Source organism: Falco rusticolus, chromosome W (genome assembly GCF_015220075.1).
Source record: "Falco rusticolus isolate bFalRus1 chromosome W, bFalRus1.pri, whole genome shotgun sequence".
Lineage (NCBI taxonomy): Eukaryota > Metazoa > Chordata > Aves > Falconiformes > Falconidae > Falco > Falco rusticolus.
In genome coordinates this window covers 21,864,784-21,885,825 of record NC_051209.1, presented here as the reverse complement: position 1 = coordinate 21,885,825, position 21,042 = coordinate 21,864,784, and the positions used below count along the sequence as shown (strand labels likewise).

At 42.2% G+C, this 21,042-nt stretch overlaps 1 protein-coding gene across 4 annotated transcripts in view; it reads right to left on the bottom strand.

The window, feature by feature from the left end:
* Positions 1 to 20,390, bottom strand: part of LOC119140662 (protein Hook homolog 3-like) — a 155,192-nt gene extending 134,802 nt beyond the window's left edge. For all 4 annotated transcript variants that reach the window (XR_005101673.1, XM_037372184.1, XM_037372185.1 and 1 more), the window contains exon 1: positions 20,182 to 20,390. Coding sequence is in view for 3 of the 4 variants with exons in the window: in XM_037372184.1 (XP_037228081.1) it covers positions 20,182 to 20,238 (57 nt within the window). In the remaining variant the exon portion in view is untranslated. The remainder of the gene's footprint in view (positions 1 to 20,181) is intronic.
* Between the last annotated feature and the right edge of the window lie 652 nt (positions 20,391 to 21,042).

Here is a 21,042-nt window from a genome sequence, read left to right as displayed (position 1 = left end):
AATCAAGCAGCCTTACTAATTTCTATGCATCTCTCCCCTCAGAGACATATCATAATCTCAGGAACCACGCACTCAAAATTGCAACCATCTTTGGCAGCACCTATGTCTGTGAGCAGACTTTTCCCCGAATGAAACATCTGAAATCTCCAGTCAGATCCAGACTAACTGATGAACACTTGCATCACTTGCTACGACTAGCAGTGACAAATATGGAACCTAACATTGACCACCTCATTAGCCAAAAGCAGGCCCATAGTTCACATTGAAATATTATTTGGTTTTGTTGATTACAATTGTTCTTCATTTTAAATATTGCATTCTTTTTCCTGTTTTTTGTGCACTACTACAAATAAAAGATGTGCAGTGTGCATAGGAATTCGTTCATTTTTTTCCAAACTATAGTCCAGCCCTCGACAGTGTCTGAGGGACAGTGAACCAGCCCCCTGTTTAAAAAGTTTGAGGACCCCTGGCCTAAAGGGCATCCAAGGGGTTTGATCCCTCCTGTTTGAATGATGTGGTGAAAGCCTGAGGTTACTGGTCTGGTTTGAGGAGGTTTTGGGTGATTTTTCTTATTTAAATTTTTGGCTCTGTTATTTTGTGTAAGACTGTGCTAAAGATTTTGGTAACATAAGGGTGGGCTCATCTTGAGGGATTATTATGAATAAGTCACCTTTAGGATCTATACTACAACATTGGAAAGAAATTGGCAGGCCCCCAGGTGGGTCAGTAGATTTAAGAATGTTAATTAATATTGTATTCAATAGTGTCCTCCCCATCAACCAGTTTATAAAGAGAAGTGGCCTATGAATGGATCTTTAAGTTATAATACTTTGTTGCAATTTATGTTGCTTTTAAGGTGGGAAGTGCGATGAGGTGATGTATGCAGACTTTTTTTTTACTTTAAGAAGTCATCCTGAATGACAGAAAGCATGTGGTATTAATCTACCTCCTAGTGATCCTTTACCATTGGGATTAGGGAAAGAAGGAAAAGACACTGAAGAGATGTTGTTCTGCTTATAGTATCAGGCATAGATGCTTAAAGGTACAAAGATAGGAAGATGATGTTGATAGCACTGATATTAAAAGGTAACTACAGGGAGCAGATGCCCAAGATTTAGGGAAATTAGATGCTGCATGGGCAGTGTATAGAAATCGGGTAACTCAAAAGGAGAAGAATGCAAGTTAGTTGCTGTGGTGGTTGGAAATGGTGGACAAGGAGGGTTTAAAGGAAGAGATAGAGGAGCTATTCAGGGACAAGGAGAACAAAGTATTGCAGCACTATCAAAACTAGCTGGCTGCAACAAGGCTTTTACCATCACATACCAGGTTAACTTCAATAAGTAGTTCCCACACCTTGCCCCAGCACAGCCACCAATCCTCCACAAGGTTTCAAAAGTTCATCTACTGTCTGTGCTGTTTCTTCATCCTCTTCAGGCCAGTCCACTCTGCTTCTTGCCTCTCCTGCATCTGGAGTCTTCTTTCTCTGGGCTCCTCTTCCAGCCAGCCTCACCTCATCCAGACCCCCTTCTCCCAGGGCCTCTTCTCCTTGTCTCTCCTACATCTGGGGCACTCCCTCTCCTCCCTCTAACTTCTTCTGGGTCTCTCTTCATCCAGGGACCATTCAGCCAATTCTCAGTCCACCTTACTGTCCATTTATCTAGCCTGCACTTTGTCAGCTTCTCTAAGAGGATGTTAAGGGAAACAACGTTAAAGACTTCACTGAAGTCAAGGAAAACAACACTTACTGCTCTCCTCTTGTCCACCAAACTAGTCACCTCACTATAGAAAGCTACCAGGCAAGCGAGGCATGGTTTCTCCTTCATAAATCCATGCTGACTACTCCCAATCACCTTCTTGTCCTCCATGTGCCTGGTTTCCAGGATTATCTGCTTGTGGTTTAACCCCAGCCAGTAATTAAGTACCACACAGCCCCTCACTCACTCCTCCCTCACCCAGGTGGGGTGGGAAGGGGAATCAGGAAGGAATATAGAACTCAAGGGTTGAGATAAGAACAGTTTTAACAACTGCAAAAATAAAACCAAAAGAACAATAACAACAGTTACAAGGAAAAGGAGAGAGAGGAAGAGAGGAGTGAAACCCAAATGGAAAAGAGAAAAGAAAGCTAGTGATGCACAATACAACTGCTCACCACCTGCTGACAGACATCACCCAGCCAGCCCCTGGGCAGCAAGCCAGGCCACCCTCACCTCCATCTAGGTCCTCTCCTCATCTCTCCTACATGCAGGGCACACACTCTCCTCCCTCTGCTTATTCTAGGTCTCTCTTCATTTAGTGCTCTTCTTCCATACCCTTTAAAGCAGGGGTCCTCAAATTACAGCCCCCCAGGGTCTTCAATCTGGCCCCCGGTATTTACAGAACCCCCCTGCTGGGGGTTGAGGGGAAACCAAGTAGCTGCAGCTGACCTCCTGACACTTCATCTGTGCACCAGCCTCCTGCTTAAAAAGTTTGAGGACCTCTGCCTTAGAGCTATTTAACTACTTGGCAGGAACCAGCCACAGCTGCACATTATCCACATCAGCCAACCCACTGCCCCTGAAGCAAGCCCACAGCTGTATATTATCAATGTTAATTAACCTGCCTTCATTCCTCTATAATTCCTCTACACAAGGGAGTGGGATACGTCCCAGATTAAAGAAGAATCAACGTGCATTTTGTAAAAGGGAAGGACATTTGAAACAAGAATGCTCAGAATGACAAGGGACTGCTGATGCTATTATTTTGGTTGAAGTGGAAGATTGAAGGGGACTGAAGGAATCCTTCCCAGCAGAACCTCTGGTCAAGGCAGAGCTGGGAAACAAGGAAATTGAATTTCTAGGAGAAACAGGGACTACATATTCTGCGTTAAACACATTGGAAGGGGAATTAAGTACTAAAAGTGTAAATATTGTTGGTGTGACAGGGTCAAGTAAATCTCAACCATTCTTTAAAACTTTGATGATAAAATTAGGAAAGCAATGGATCACTCAATTTTTATACTTGCCAAATTCACCCAAACCTCTATTAGGAAGAGATATACTAGAAAGGCTGGAAGCAGAAGTTAAATTAAAAAACTGAGAAGTTGAAATCCTAATTCTTGAAATTTAAAGTGTTGAAGTGGCAGCCTTTTTATTACAGAATATAACCTCGAAGGATATACCAGTTCCTTCCAAAAAATGCTTTAATTCCCATTGTGTGGGCAGGAGAAATTTCTGGAAGATCCAAGAGAGCAGAGCCAGTGAGAATTGAATTGAAACCAGGATCAACTCCAGTAAGAATTAAACAATATCCCCTGAAAATAGAAGGAAAGCAAAGACTAGCACCTATGATACAAAAAATTATAAAATACAAGTCACTGATAGAATGCGAGTCAAAATATAATACCCCCATTTTACCAGTTAGAAAGGCCGATGGCAAGAGCTACTGGCTAGCTCAGGACTTAAGGGCAATAAATCAGATAGTCCAAGATATTCACCCCTTGGTGGCAAACCCATATATGCTGCTGATGTCACTTACAGGAGAAAAGGGTTGGTTTATGGTGTTGGATTTAAAAGATGCCTTTTTCTGCATTCCTCTTGATGCTGAAAATCAAGAGCTTTTTGCATTTTAATGGGAAAAACCTGAAACAGAAAGGAAAACACAATATACCTGGACAGTTCTGCCTCAGGGCTTTAAAAATAGCCCCACTATTTTTGGAAACCAACTAGCAAAAGAATTGGAAACTTGGAGAAAATAAAATAATTAAGGCATTGCGTTGCAATATGTAGATGATATTTTAATTGCAGCAGAAACTAAGAAGCAATGTACTGATTTGACCATAAGCCTTCTGAATTTCTTGGGAATTAGTGGATACCAAGTGGCAAAAGAAAAGGCTCAAATTGTTCAAGAATCAGTTATTTGTAGGACAAGGCCTCAAGGACAAGAGTCCAAGTACTGATAGCCTGACGAATAGAGACTTGTTAGAACTTGTAGGGCACAAGCCCTGGGAGCAAAGGAACAAGCTAACAGCAGACCCCTGAGCCATCACAGTTGAGGAGGCAACCAGACGGACAGAGAAACAAGTAGTCAGATAAGGGAACAGATGGCGCCAATATGTAATCAAGAAAGCCGCGTAGAAAGAAACTCCCTAACCTTGGAATAGAAATTATTGCTAGGTCAAGATAAACTAGTAAGTATCTATTGTTCTAACGGTGTGCCTTAAATATTAACCAATCAGTGTTTTTTACGCTTAAGATTTAACCAATCAGTGTGTAATATGTAGAAGGTAGAAACATATATAATTGTAAGAAAATCACTAATAAATGGACACTTGCTTGCATCAAGCTGCGTCCCGTCTCTTCATTCGCCGCAAATTGGTGACCCCGACGTGATCCGTTTAAGGATCTAACGTGAAGGGCTCTCGAATCGCCTATCTGAGCGACATGCAGCGAATCCCACAGAACTTTGAATGATCTGCTGAAAGGAAGCAGGAGCCGGCCTGAAATCCCTCCGGAGTTGAGAGGTGAGCTGTGGGAAATCTGTAACGGGGAATCAGGCTTCGTCCCCAGAAAGAGACGTATATATCTAGTCAGATCAGGGAGTCCGTGCCTCTGTCTCCTCAAATGGTGACCCCTATGGTGGTGTTCCGAAGCCTTGGAAGAATAAGGACGGAAAAAAGACAGCTCGTGGAAGAGGGCTGCGTTCCGGAGGAGACGGCTTGGCTGAATGATCGTCTTGCTGTCTGGACCAGGCGGACAACCTAAACCCCAAGGATAACGCCTGTATGCATCGAGACAGGTGAGCAACCAAGAAACCTTAGAGATTTTAAATATTTGAAGAAATTTTAAGAAGCTTTAGAAACCTGTACTCATTGAGACAGGCGAGCAGTCAAGAAACTTTAGAGACTTTGAAAGAAATTAAAGCGGTCAGCAGACAATTGTATGATGCTGCCGCAGAGGGGAACTCTGTGTCGGGAATGCATTTAGCACCTTGGTGGCAAATTCTGACTACTCTTTGCCAAGTGTGGACTAATTCTACTAACGGTGCTAAACCAGAGGAAGCTGTAAATTCCACCGACAGCGCGACTCTTCTCAAGACACTGTCAGCGATGGCGATTCCGTCCACACCTCCTCTGCCCCCAAAGCTTCTGTCACTGACTGCAGCGACCCTCACAACACAGGACCAAGCACGGGAACAGGACAACTCAGACAATGATTTTATTGACACTGATAAACCTTTTGATCCAGGTCCTATAGATCTGGAAAAGGAGCTAGACCTTTCCCCCACCCCCTTGTCTCTCCTGATGCATCGATTGTATTTTTGGGGAGGGTGAAAGGGGGTCTGAGGGATTGGTGGCAGGAATGCAAGTGGGAAACACTTAAGTGATGGGTTTTGGGAGTCGCTATGGCATGTTCAGTATTTTGTCAGACAAATCAACCTGCAGAGTGGCAGCCTGTGCAATCCGAGGCTGTTAAAGAGTTAAGCAAAGCAGTGCGGGAAGGGAGGATTCATAATACATTTGCTATGTCCCTTCTTGAAGTGATGGCAGAGCCTTATACACTCACACTGCACGATTGGAAGTTATTGCTTTGTATGGTACTAACTGATACAGTCTATGATGTGGTTATTTGATTTTTGTGAGCTATGTGTAGTGGCCTTGACTGAAAACCTTAATCGGGGAATCGCTGTTAACTATGAGCAGTTGGCTGGAGCAATTAACTGTGCCGATTCTGTGACTCAGGCAAGGTATCCCAGGGACAACTGTTTGCAAATGAAGGAGATGGCTATTAAGGCAGTCAGGATATGGGAGTCTTGCCACAGTCTTGCAGGGTCCTAGAGAGTCACTAACTTTAATACTAACTTGATTGATTGGCTTCAGAATATTTTGCAACAAGTCGAACATCAGGAAGCTCAAGGGTTGCTTTTAAAACAACTAGCTGTGATAATGTCAATGAAAATTGTAAACGGGCAACTTTCACAATCGCAACCCCAACATGTGTCAAATGATTGTAACGCAGAACTCACAGCAGACTGTAATTCTCAGGCTGAGTTCTGGAATGCAGCATAACACATTTTTGCTTCTCTAGTCTCTTCTGTAAGAATAGTACACGCTCTTAACTTGCTTAGTAAATTAGGCTGCTAGCTTGCTAAACAAAGTAATACTACAAATACTATATTTTTTTTTCTGGCTTATTAACAGATGTTGATTCTGTCCATCATATGTTGCTACAGAACCGAGTTGCTATTGATTTTTATTATTAGCACAGGGACACAAGTGTGAAGACTTTGATAGGATGTGTTACGTGAATCTGAGTGACCACTGTGAATTAATTTACAAAACTATACAAAACTCAAAAGCCTTAAAACAAAGATCTGCAGCAGAGCCTGGGGCAGGATGCCTTTGGTCTCTTCTCACGGCTGGGAAACTTTGGGCCATGACTCAAAAGTATTACAGGATTTATTATAATTATCTTTAACCACCTTATTGATGTTTGCCTTATGTCTCCCATGCTTTTTTCTTCTGTATTCAGTGTTTAGTTGATTGTAACTTAAAGCAGGTCATGGTCACCCAGCTACACACAACCATTGCCTCCTCGCAATTAACAAGCAAAAAAGAGGAGGATAGAGAATGTCTGAAGAGAGATATAGAAGAGGAAGCTGGAGAATATTTGACCTAACAAGAGATGAGAGAACAGCTAGGTATTGTGAAGGAGAGTAGGAAAGATAAACATGGTTATCTAGTGTTTAATAGGTATCTGCATACTTGTAGTGATATATAGCTATGTAACTGCATGAACGATTTCTGCCCTGAGCCTGGTGGAGCATACAGCTGCGGTTTGTGTCCGGGCTCAGATGTAAATAGGGGCTTCTCTGTTATGGTAAAAGTGTTTCTCTTTGCATAAAAAAGAGAAGGAATGAAGGGAATGACCCCAGAGGTATGTTCAGAGAAGGCATGCTATGTTTCAAACTTTTTGACTGAACCAGTTCTTGTTTGGTGTGCCCTTCCACCTATGTATAATGTTAATCCAAAAGAAGCTGATATTGTTTACACTTTGAATGTCGATAATTGTCTTTATGTAGATGCTAATGTAGTAGGAGGCTATGATGGGAACGTGTCGCAGCGGTTCTTCTCTTATCCAGAGTAACAGCAGAGAAAGCATTAAAGAGTTAAATCACCTTGTTTGGTAGGCAGTTCAGAATGTGAGTCAAAATTGCCACTGCTTTTTGTTGTTGGTTCAAGGACATGGCTGTGAGGATTTTGATGGTATGTGCTGCGTGGATTTTAGGCGCCCCATTGCAGCAACATGTTATCAAAATCTGAGAAAATTTCAGCCTTTTTTGGCATCCATTCACTCAATTGGCAGTATTGTTTGTTTGCTATTACCTTGGTTGCTGTCATGTTTGCAAGGGCCCTGCAGAACATGGCAAACCTGGTACTAGCTGTTCAAAAACAAAAAGGGGAAATTGTAAAATTGTACGGAACAAAGACAGTGGGTTATTTTGACATTGATAATATGTCTTAGTTGGTTTTTTATTTGTTCTATTACTTGTGCCTTGGTTTTGTTCGATTTCAGGGGTTCTTTTTGTGCAACAGGAAGGGGGGGATGTAGGACAAGGCCTCAAGGACAAGAGTCCAAGTACTGATAGCCTGATGAATAGAGACTTGTTAGAACTTGTAGGGCACAAGCCCTGGGAGCAAAGGAACAAGCTAACAGCAGACCCCTGAGCCATCACAGTTGAGGAGGCAACCAGACGGACAGAGAAACGAGTAGTCAGATAAGGGAATGGATGGCGCCAATATGTAATTAAGAAAGCCGCGTAGAAAGAAACTCCCTAACCTTGGAATAGAAATTATTGCTAGGTCAAGATAAACTAGTAAGTATCTATTGTTCTAACGGTGTGCCTTAAATATTAACCAATCAGTGTTTTTTACGCTTAAGATTTAACCAATCAGTGTGTAATATGTAGAAGGTAGAAACATATATAATTGTAAGAAAATCACTAATAAATGGACACTTGCTTGCATCAAGCTGCGTCCCGTCTCTTCATTCGCCGCAGTTATTTATTTGGGATTCGAAATTTTAAAAGGTCAGAGACAATTAGGATCTGAAAGAAAAGAAGCTATTTGCTGTCTCCCTGAACCAAATATCATAAAGGAGATGTAAGCCTTTTTGGGAATGACAGGATGGTGTCATTCATGGATCATGAATTATGGACTATTGGTAAAGCCTCTATATGAGTTACTCAAAACCTCTTAGAATGGATATTTAAATTGGACTGAGGAAAGCAGGGCTGCATTCAGACAATTGAAACAATCTTTGATGAAAGCTCCTGCCCTGGGACTGCCCTATCTTATAAATTTCTTTGAACTTTTTACACGAGTGGAGTAGCTCTTGGGGTACTGACACAATATCTCGGACTTCAGTGAAGAGCAGTTGCTTATTTCTCCAAACAATTAGATAATGTAAGCCAGGGATGGCTGGGCTGTTTAAGAGCAGTAGCAACAACAGTATTATTGATTGAAGAAGCCCTCAAATTCACTATGGGAAAGAAAATGACTGTATATGTTCCACACATGGTAGCTACTGTTTTGGAGCAAAAAGGAAACCACTGGTTATCTCCTAGTCGTATGCTGAAGTATCAAGTAGCATTGTTGGAACATGATGATATACAACTTAAAACCACAACAGTTGTCAATCCTGCTGTGTTTCTTTCTGCTGAACAAGTAGAAGGAACACCTGAGCATGACTGCTTACAAATGATTGAAGAAGTTTATTCTAGCAGGCCTGACCTCAAGGACACTCCCTTGGAGAACCCAGACTGGGAACTATACATGGATGGCAGCAATTTTGTCCAGGACAGAAAGCAGATGTCTGGATATGCCGTGACAATCATTGACAAGGTAATTGAATCTCAGGCATTATCTTCAAATATATTTATGCAGAAAGCTGAATTAATAACTCTTACACAAGCCTTGGACTTGAGCAAAGGAAAACAGGTTAATAGATGGACTGATTTGAAATACACCTTTGTAATAGCCAATGCTCATGGAGCCATTTGGAAAGAAAGAGGACTGTTGTTATCACAAGGGACTACAATCAAACATGCCACACAAATACAAGAACTATTGGAGAGTATCCAGAAACCAACAGAAGTTGCAGTAATGCACTGCAAATCACATCAAACAGGTAAAACTGTTCCAGAATTGGGTAATAAACTAGTGGATAAAGCTGCAAAAGAGTCAGAAGAAAAAGGTATCTCGACCCTAGTTCCTGAAAAAGAAATAGTCTTGCCTGACAGATCACCAAAATATGATGAAAAGGATATTAAGCTAATTAAAAAATTACAAGCTAAAGAAGGAAAGAGAGGATGGACAGTCATGCCCACAGGCCAAATAATAATTCCACCGGCACTGACAAAAGAGCCCAGAAGGAACATAAGTCACATTGGGGAACAGAGAATTTAGTCAAACATTTACAAAAGACAGTTATGAGTAGAGCAATGACTGAAATTGTTCGGTCTGTCACAGGAAGGTGTGAAATTTGTCTCAGGAACAATCCAAATATTAACAATAGATTGGTTCTTGGAGTGACAAAAAGAAAATTCACCTGGGGACTATTGGCAAATAGGTTTTAATGAGTTACCCAGAAAAGAAGGATATAGATATATTCTGGTACTAGTCGATACCTTTTCTGGGTGGCCTGAAGCCTTTCCCTGTCGCACCAACAAGGTGAGAGAAGTGACTAAAATTTTATTGAAAGAGATAATTCCCTGATTTGGAATTCCTTTAGGTATATCATCTGACAATGGACCGCATTTTACTGCTAGAATTATAAAACAATTGAGTAAGACTCTATCCATAACCTGGGATTGTCACATCTTATATAAACCACAATCCAGTGGTAAGGTGAAACGGATGAATTATACACTCAAACAGCAATTTGCCAAAATTTGTCAGGAGACATCAATGACCTGGGTATGGGTGTTGCCTTTGGTATTATTAAGAATTAGAATTCAACCCAAATGAAAAGGTAAATTAAGCCCATATGAATTAGTGTATGGGTGACCCTATCAGGTTCCACACGTTCCATGTTCCACATATATAATTGGAGATTTGGACCTTAAAGCTAATCTTATTTCTTTAGGGAAAACTTTACAAGAACTACAGAGGTTTGTAGTAACCAATGGGTCTCTTGAATTAGATACCCCTGCACATCCCTTCCAACCAGGAGACTGGATTTATATCAAATAATGGAATGCAGAACCTCTGACTGGAAAGTGGAAGGGACCTTTTCAAGTTCTTTTAACCACCTACACAGCAGTGAAAATTTGGGGTTAGAGGACCGTGGATCCATTATTCAAGAATAAAGAAGGTTCCAACCTCATGGACAGTACAGCAACAACCAGCACTGAAAATAAAATTCACTAAGGAAACTCAGAATAATAAATAAGGTAACAGTGTCTTAGATTAATAGCAAAATGAATGTGTTAATCTTTGTAAGCATCTTTACAATCCTTTTAAACTTTAATAATCCTCAAGATTTATTCCCACAGTAGGATCATAATAGAAATATTTGGGAGCTGTTGGCCAGAGAGATATCCAATACTTCTTCTTTCTGCATGGGGTCAGGTAATTCAGTAGGTGAGATGTATAATTCCTGTCTAATAAGAATATCCACACCATTTGATATTCTGAAAAAATATTCCATGCTTAAAGACTTTCATGACTTAAAACTGACATACGGAAATATATATGATATGGGAAAACCAACTAAATTTAAGGAAAGAGTAATGATAAAAGTTAAAGTGTGAGGTTGTCTTCCAGCTGATTGATGTGCCACATTTGAGAACTGTAGTCAAAAGTGTGAGAACTATACTTACCTCCAACCCCCTTTGCTAAGTAATCAAATTGAAAAAGTGAGTTATGCCTGGGCTCATACTAAGCTACCTCTGGGATGATTATTATGTGGAAAACTGGCATATACGTATGATCCAGCTAATATAACAGGAGGCCCTTGTGCTATAGGGAAGGCTAGCACCTCTACTGATAGAAAGAAAACCCCTAGAATCTAAACCCAAAGGGAAAAGGGCCACTCACCTTATATCAGAGGAATGCGATTCACAAGTGACCCTATTTAGTAGTACTGAAATGACCTCAGCGGCATTTCTAGAGCCTGGAGTCAGAGTAGCTATGAATTACCACACATTTAAAAAGAATTGCACATGCTTTAGTGAAAGATATAAATTACACATCACAGGCTTTAACAGCCTTAGGATCTGAAATTACTCAGGTTAGGGAAGCAACACTAGAAAATCAAGCAGCAATAGATTATTCATTACTTATACACAATCATGGATATGAGGAATTTAAGGGAATGTGTTGTTTTAATTTATCAGATAATTCACAATTAGTGGAGAAAAAGATTCAACAACTAAAGGACTTAGCCAAAGGATTTGCAGAGAGAGAAGGGTTGGATTTTTCATGGTTAACATCCTGGCTCCCTAACTTAGGATGGCTTAAACAATTAGTCCTTTTAATTTTTTAATTGTAATCATAATTTTCATTTCTTGTTGCTTGAGTCAATGTGTACCTCTTTGTAACCCACTGTTGGGGTCTGCAGCGGGTCTGCAGACAAGTTAGTTGACTTCAAAGACTTAGCCGTGTACCTTTAAGACAGCCACAAATTTTCAGGTATGTAAACAGGGTGTGTGGAACAGGAACTTAGAACCGCAGCATACGGGCACCTACAGCAACAGCAAATAGCAAGCAAGAAAAAGGACACAAAAACCTATCAGGGTCTAACACCTGCTACCACCTTCCCAAGGAAATTGCCAACCAGATTGTTTCTTATTTGTGGTAATAGTGCATGGAATGGAATTCCTTTCCGACCTATTGGTGGCCCATGTACAATTGGTCGTTTAAGTCTAGCACTACCCCATCTAGCATCACCCCAATAAAACTCATCCCACACACTGGAAAAGAGATACAACGGTCCAATTAAAAAAGGACTGTGATGATAACGTAAAATTATGGAATTATGGGGAATTTATTGCTGCTTCAATATTTCTTCCAGGCTTGGTTGCTGGTAAAGCACATTCTAACCTAAAAGAACTGTCTTGTTGGGTAACTAAACAAGCAAATTTGACTAATAGAGTTTTAGGAGAACTAGCAGATGATTTAGCTCAGACTCAGCATGCTGTCTTACAAAATCGCATGGCAATAGATTTTTTGCTTTTAGCCCACGGGCACGGGTGTGAAGAATTTGAAGGGCTCAGTTGTATGGATTTAGAAGATCGTTCTAATTCCATCCACAGAAAAATAAAAGAATTAATCAACCATGCTGATAAAATCCAGCAAGACAAGGGATTCTTTGGTCTTGAAGGTTTTACAAATTGGTTTGGTTTGTCAGGATGGATAAAGAGCCTTTTGCAAAGCGCTATGCTTATCATGATTGTAATCATAGTATTATTATTATTATTATTTTCTTGCTTATTGTCATGTATGCTTAAAAGCTTAGATCGTGTTGTGAATCAGGCCCTGCTCATACAAAAAGAAAAAGGGGGAATTGTTGAAGAATGGCTGGATGAGAAGGGTCACAGATCATTAGAGCATTTGTACGAGCAGAGCCAAATCTAACCGGTGTGCTATCAAGACTAGGCCTCAGCTGAGGTTGCCAGCTGTGCTGATGGCTGCGGAGTTGCAGGGACACCGCGACCTTGGCAGGCTTCACGGGCAACTCTAGGGAGGTATGTGCAGTAAAGATAAAGAAGTTGCTTAAGCTAGCTAACCGCAAGTAGGAGGACCATGTAAATGAATAGGTAGTGATTCTAGCCAATCATAGACTGCTGAGTATGCATAATTAGATACACTGTATAAATAAGAGCTATTTGGGCTAATAAATTGAATCATGCTTTATCACTCATACTGAGTCGTCTGCATGTTATTCCCCGCCACTCGCAACCCACGACAATATAATAAAATGATTATTTAGAAATGAGGCTATAATCATAGAAAATAACCTCAAAAGAAAAGGGAGGAGTTGATACCAGTAGTACCAGAAGTTTAATGTATAACTTTAGTATAATTATTAGATTGTAATCGAGAAGTCCTTATATTAGTATAATTATAATTATTAAGATTGTGATCAAGAAGACCTGGTATTGTGAAATTTTGTTTGGTAGGATACTAATTCTGCAATGACAATGGGATGCAAACGCTGCTAAGGCTTAAAACAATCAATTCTGATATGCTAGTAGTTGGGTTCAAGTCCCTTGCTCAGTTTCATTCCAGTTGCTGCTACCCTAGCTGCCTCAAGAACCATCATGGCAAATCTGCTGAAAAATCAGGAAACAAAAGCTCTCTCAGGTGTTTAAAACCCTGAAAAAAATATTCAGGAACATATACAAAAATGCTCTAAATCCAAGAGATAAATGAAATTGAGCAATGCCATAATAGAATCACTGAGATTGGTTGGACCTCTGGAGGTCATCTTATCCAACACCCCCTGCTCAAGCAGGGCCACCTAGGGCTGGCTGCCTAGATGACTTCTGAATATCTCCAAGGAGGGAGACTACACAACCTCCCTGGGCAACCCCTTCCAGTGCACAGTCGTCCCCACAATACAAAAAAGTGTTTCCTGATGTTCAGACGGAACCTCCTGTTTTTCCATTTGTGCCCATTGCCTATTGTCTTTGTCACTGGGCACCACTGAAAAGATCCTGGCTCTATCCTTTATGCACCCTCCCTTCAGGTATTTATATAAATCAATAAGATCCCCCCTGAACCTTCTCTTCTCTAGAATAAACAATCCTAGCAATTTCCACCTTTCCTCATAGGAGAGATGCTCCAGTCCCTTAATCATCTTCGTGGCCCCTCATTGGACTCTCAAGTAGCTCCATGTCTCTCTTGTACTGGGGAGCCCAGAACTGGACACAGGACTCCAGATGCGGCCGCACCAGGGCAAAGTAGAGGGGAAGGGACACCTCCCTCGACCCGCTGACAATGCTCCTAATGCAGCCCAGGATACCTTTGCCCTCTTTGTGGCAAGGGCACGTCATTGGCTCATGTTTTAGCATAGGTGTGGTGCTTAGGAACATGGTTTAGTGGTGGACTTGTGTAGAGAGCTTTGTGGCAGGTGCTGGAGGCTGCAATGCCTGTGAAGGACCTTGAAGGCTAAAGAAGAAAGAAAGTAAAATAAGGTTGGCTGAATGCCTGGAAGAAAAACGGGATATGAAGTGAGGCTGAAGCAGATGCGCAATGCCATCTCGGCAGCTGGCTGAGAACATGAAACTCACAGAGATAAGAAAGAAGAGAGAAAAAAAAATGCAAGAAGTTCAGTGTGTTTGTAGCTTAGTAATTAACCAATTACATGTAGCCAAGAAGTGTGTGAACAGTATTGATTAACCAATGATAATTTAGTACGTTGCGCGTGAATAACAAACAAGGATATATAAGCATGGGTTTTGGACTAATAAAGGGTCTTCTGGTCAGATTCAGGAGTCCGTGTCTCAATCTCCTCAGACTTGGCAGTCCTGGGTTAACGTTTGGACTTGATGATCTTAAAGGTCTTTTCCAACCTAAATGATTCTATGATTCTAAGGGAGAGCAATTTCACAGAGAGACCTGGAAGGGTGGGCTAGCAAGAACAGTATGAAGTTTAACAGAGACAAGTGCAAAGTCCTGCACCTCAGATGACATAACCAAAGAGCCAAGTACAGGCTAGGCTCTGTGGCTGAGGAGCTGCCTTGCTGAAAGAGACCTGGCGGTCCTGGTGGACAACAAGCTGAACATAAGTCAGCAGTGCGCTGCTGCAGCAACAAAGGCAAATTGGATCCTGGGCTGCATCTGCAGGGGCATTGCTATCAGAGACAGAGATGTGATTATCCCACTCACCAATTTTCAGGCTGCACCTGGAGTACTGTGTCCAGTTCTAGTCCCCACAATTCAAGACAGATGTGGGCAGACTGGAGAGGGTCTAAAGGAAGGCCACAAAGATGGTCAAATGGCTGGAGAACCTGTCCTATGAGGAAAGACTGAAGGAGTTAAGAGGAGGCTCAGGTAGGACCTCATCACAGTATTTCAATACTAAAAGAGTGGCCACAAAGAAGACAGAGGCTCTCTCTTTACAGGGAGCCACATGGAGAAGACAAGGGGCAATGGGTACAAGTTGCACAAGTTGCACTAGGAGAGGTTTCACCTTGATACAAGAAAAAAATTTTTTACAGTCTGAACAGTCACTGGAGCAACCTCCTCAGTGACATGGTAGAGTCCCCATCACTGCAAGTTTTCAAGATGGAACTGGACAGGGTGCTAGGTAATCTAATCTAGGCTCCCTTTTCCATGAAAGGTTGGACCAGATTATATTTCAAGCCCCTTCCAGCCTGGGCTGTTCTATGATTCTGTGTTCAATCTGTTGTCCACCAGGACCCCCAGGTCCTTTTCTGCCAAGCTGCTTTCCAGCTGGGTGGTGCCCAGCATGTACTGGGTGCCTGGGGTTGTTCCTCCCCAGGTGCAGGACTTTGCCCTTCCCATTGTTGAATTGTATGACGTTCTTGTCAGCCCATTTCTCCAGCCTGTTGAAGTCCCTCTGGATGACAGCATGACCCTCTGGCATATCAGCCACCCCTCCCACTTTTGTGCCATCAGCAAACTTGCTGAGGGTACACTCTGCCCCATCATCCAGATTATTAATGAAGATGTTAATAGAATCACAGAATGGTTGAGACTATAACAGAACCCAAATAATAAACTTTAACATAACTCAAAACAGTAAGGGGAGTATTAAAAAATGAAACCAAAACATTTATAGGTAAAGTGGCTTGCTCTGGTTTAAAGATATCAAATATATTGCATGCCTGAGATTACTATATGATACTTGAGAGATATTCTCATAGATCAAAAGAAAAGCACAGGTTGTCAGAGGAGCAATTTCAGGTCACCTATATCAATGCCAGCAACACAGTTTAGGTTGATCAGTTTCTCAGACCTCTTTGCAAAGCCTTATCTCCTCAAAACATTGACAAATCAGTTAAATACTTCACTGTGGATGTGAATTGCTTTTACAAGCAATCCAGGAAGTTAAACCAGTTCTTAAGAACAATTTTCCCAGCACAATAGATCTCAGATGACCAGTCTTTTCCAAGTTGTAACAGCTCTTTTGCCATCTAAATGAGCAGTTTCCCAAGAATCATTATGGGACTTGAGGGAAGAGCCAAACAAAGAAAAGTTTTATTTATTTATATTACCCATATCACTTGAAACTTGCAAAAGAGATCTTTAGTCTCATGTTTTGCAATTTAAGGGGAGATGCACCCCAGCCAATCAACTGTAAAACCAGATCAGCCAAAACAATTTTAAAATCCAGGTAGGGCCAGAACAAAAGCCAATTCTGAATCACACTTTTTTTTCTTTTTTTTTTTAATTGAACTGAGCCATTTTCAAAGCCACATTCACACAAAAACACTGAAATGGCTAAAATAGCAAAAAAACCCCACACATTCACCTAAGAAACACAACTGTGTTGACTAATTCTAATGCCATTTAAGAAATATTTACTAATATTTCTGCTAATCAAAACCAGAAGCTAGGTCAGCATGCAAAGAATGAGGAAAAAAAAATGTAAAAGGGCATAGATTAGTTGGAATATTTAAATAAATGTTCTATGGGATGTTAAACTTCAGGGATACTGCTTGGTCCCTCTCTATGGACCACTCCTACAGAGACAGACAAGGATACATCTTCACAGATGCAAATTCATGATCAAGAAGTGTAAATACTTACATTGTTTAAGAATGATCACATGTCCAAGTATATAATTCCTACAGATGGACAATGCCATAAAGCAGAATTAACATTTCAGACTTTCCTGTTCTCTCCTGTTCCTTGTCCCAAGGTGATTTTTATTAACAGTTCAAATTTGTAAAAAAGGTTCAAAAGTAACAATAAAGTTTATCACTGAGCAAACTGATTTCCTCACCTTCAAATTTGAAACATGGCAGGGACAACCACTAGTTGATTCCAATACTTTTCAGTGCCATGCAAGGAAAAAAAAAAACACAAAAGAAAAAAATGTTTTTCCTAACAGTTCACAAGCAAAATCCATCTAGATATATTGGTCCTCATCCCCTCCACAAAAAAGAACCATTATTTTATTTTACTTCATTTTTTATCAGCACTATCCAAACTTCTACTGGACCTGAGCACACACAGAGGTTGAGCAAGACAACAGTCCTTTAGAATACATATAGAGCATTGTTTCATATAATATTTAGCCATACAGAGAAGCCTCCTTTCCACCAAAGAAGCCTTTACCTCTAACTATGCATTCTGTTAGTCCTCTAGCTAGTCAGAAAATTGTACTAGGTCTGCATGGCAACGTTTTGGGGGGTTGGGGCATGGGTGTTGTTCAGGGGTGTCTTCTGTGAGAAGATGCCAGAAGCTTCCCCTATGTCCAATAGAACCAATACTAGCCAGCTCCAAGACAGACCTGCTGCTAGCCAAGGCTGAGCTAATCAGCCTCTGTGACAACATATTTAAGAAGGGAAAAAAAACCACTGTACAGCAGCAATTGCAGCTGGAGAGAGGAGTGAGAATATGTGAGAGCAACAACTATGCAGACACCAAGGTCAGTGAAGAAGGAGGGGGAGGAGGTGCTCCAGGTGCTGGAGAAGAGATTCCCCTGCAGCCCCTGGTGAAGACCATAGAGAGACAGGCTGTCCCCCTGCAGTCTATGGAGGTCCACAGCGGAGCAGATATCCACCTGCAGCCCATGGAAGACCCCACGCCGGAGCAGGTAGATGTGCCCTGAAGGAGGCTGTGACCCCGTGGGAAGCCCATGCTGGAGCAGGGTCCTGGCAAGACCTGTGGACCCGTGGAGAGAGGAGCCCACACTGGAGCAGGTTTGCTGGCAGGACTCATAGCCCTGCGGGGGACCCATGCTGGAGCAGTTCCTGAAGTACCGTAGCCCTTGGGAAGGACTTACGTTGGAGAAGTTTGTGGAGAACTCTCCCGTGGGAGGGATCCTATGCTGGAGCAGGGGAAGAGTGTGAGGAGTCCTCCCCCTGAGGAAGGAGTGGCAGAGACAACATGTGATGAATTGACCACAACTCCCATTCTCTGTCCCCCTTGGCTGCTCGGGGTGCGGAGGAGGTATAGAACTCAGGAGTGAAGTTGAGCCTGGGAAGAAGGGACGGGTGGGGGGAAGGTGTTTTTAAGGTTTGGTTTTATTTCTCATTACCCTGCTCTGATTTGAACGGTAATAAATGAAATTAATTTCCCCAATTCGAGTCTGTTTTGCCCATGACAGTAACTGGTAAGTGATCTCTCCTTGTCCTTATCTCAACCTTGAGCCTTTCATTATATTTTCTCTCCCTTGTCCTGTTGATGAAGGGGGAGTGATAGAGCAGCTTTGGTGGGCACCTGGCATTCAGCCAAGGTCAAACTACCACACATACTTTAATGTCATGAAATGTGTTTTAGCATTTCTGAAATTTTATTTAAATTATTTTAAAACCAAATTCAAACAGCATATTTTAAATAACTGTCAAACTATTTCTAGTCCTAAAATGTCTTTAAGAATTATTGACACAGACTTTCATATAGCACCTTTGCTCTAACAATACAAAGATATTTTAATCAAACCTAAAATTGGATAAGAAGTAGGATCAACAGATCAGTTCATTCTTAACAGACCACTACAATACAAGAGAAAAATCAGTAATTACAATAGCTCACAAGGATATTGGTGCATGCAGATGACGGGAAGCACAGCAAGAGTTAATTTGTACATTATTTGAAAAGTTAACAAGCCAAGAAGCAATTTGGGACTGGGGGGGGGCGGTAGGGGAAGTAGGAAGCATACCTAAAACAACTAAAGCAGGAGCACATGGATGCTAACAACACATAGCAACTCTTTCTATCACCCCCTTGTAGACCTTCCTTCCTTGTACCAGTCTTAAAACAAGCCTTTCACTTGGCTTTTCTTTCCCAGTGTTCATACACACATATGCTTCCTCATGAAACTCACCAGTACTCCCATGTCTTCTTCAACATTTGCAGGGGAGAGGGAAAAAACACCAGAGAGCAAAAAGGAGGACAAATAACAACCTTGGTGAAGACACAAGAATTAGCAGGAATGCAAAGGAAAGAGAGACCCTGGTACAGCTGGCATAATATAAACAACTCTTCCCATAAAACTCAGTCTTGTGTACATTTCAAGCTACCCACTCCCTTTTAACAGGTATTGGATGTCCTTTCCTTATCCACTTTGACTTTCACAGAGAAACCTAAATCATCATTTTCATAACCCAAATAATTTTCATGAACTTCAAAGCTTACTCCATCTCCCACCTTTTACAGGATAAGTTTCTAAAAGCCCAATGAGTTATTGTTGAGAATTAACAGAAACGTTCCACAATTTCATACGGTAGATATTTACTTGGCAATTTTCTTAATGTGTGTTTGGGAAGCCAATGATTCTAGACAGCTACACCAATAAGTCAACTGCTAATGAAATGGCAGTTTCACAATTATGTTACAGTTACACAGGTATGTTCCATGTCTCAAAATGCAGAGTAGCTGCAAAAGCAGGTTCAATGTCCAATAAGTTCTAGCTGTTCTGTGAGTAAAAACACACCATGAAGCTACTGATGCATGTAGTCCAGGTCAAACGCAGACAACGGTTAGGAAACACATCACAAGAACTTCGCGGCCACGAACAGGACAGGCACAAAACATGAGAAGCCGGGGAAACACAATCAAAGCAATGGATAACAACTTGCCCACCAAGTCCAGGCACGCGACAGGAAGGAAATACACACCAGACTCTCCGACACATTGAAACCTGTTTACTCCTGTGCAGGCGCGCGCGGGGAGCAAGCTCCTTTGTTTTTCCCGGCAAAAGAAGAGTTAAGGCTATGGATACCTCTACGTACGGAGGTTACGACCCCCCATCCCGCCCCCGGGCTTTGGTCAGGTGGGGCAGGTCCACCGGGACTCCGCCAACCCCAGAAGGACTCAAATCCATCCGAGAGCGAGGGTGTGTCCTGGGACGCAGGGACTGCGGTGATGGACAGAGACCCCGAGCCCACCCATAGAGCTACGGAGAGGAAGACCGGATAGGGCGGACAGACGCGCACCGCAACGGATGCCTCCAGCCAGACTACCTTGCTCCAGGCTGGGTGGCCTACTTGGGCCCAGGCACTCACCCATGTAAGGAGGCTCTCTCCAAGCTCGGCCCGTTGTAGACTTTCCACGTTGAACATAGTGGAGCACAGTAATCCTACAGCCACCAAGGTAACTTATAGGCTAAATCAGTAGCCAAAGTGATACTCGTCGCCTTTTCACCCCGTCTCAAGCCAGACTGCGGTGCGGATGCGTCACTACGACCTACCAAAATCTGCCCGCTGGTTCCGCCTCCGTCACTGCTACTACGTCACGCTAACGAGGGCGGGGCTAAAACTAGCAATTAAGTTATTGCAATACTCCCCAGAGAGAGGGCTACTTACCGCTCTCCTTTTGGTATTTAGGGAAAGGGGAGGTGGTGGCTCGGGATGTGGTATTGTCTGTTCGTTCGTTCGTTCGTTCGGCGGGTGAATCTGTCTTTTTCTCGATTTACTGGGAAACCCTTTCCTTGAGCATATGCCGTTTCTTTTTTTCTGGCTTGGGGATAGGTTTGTCTGCCGTTCCGGGCAAGCCCTGCTACTGTGGGGGTACTCGCGTTGTTCTGAGGGGGCCCTTGTGGGATTGGTGTCCCGGAGAGGCAACATCCTGTCCCCAGGCAGTCTCTGAGCTCTGGTGGACTTCAGCTCTGCAGGGAAATGAAAGGGGTCTAGGCTCCTCGGAGAGGCCCCTAAAGGTGGATGGCACAGAGCACTCACCACACTGTGCCAAGATGGCCTGGGCACTCTTGTGTTGACAAGTGCAAAAAGTGAGCTGCTTGTGTCTGTATTTGCATTTCAGCTGAGACACTTATCTTATTGCATGTATATATTCTGCATAAGAGACCTTAGAAGATCACTAGTGATATTTAACTGATATGGGAGCACATGCCTTAGCAAAGACAGTGC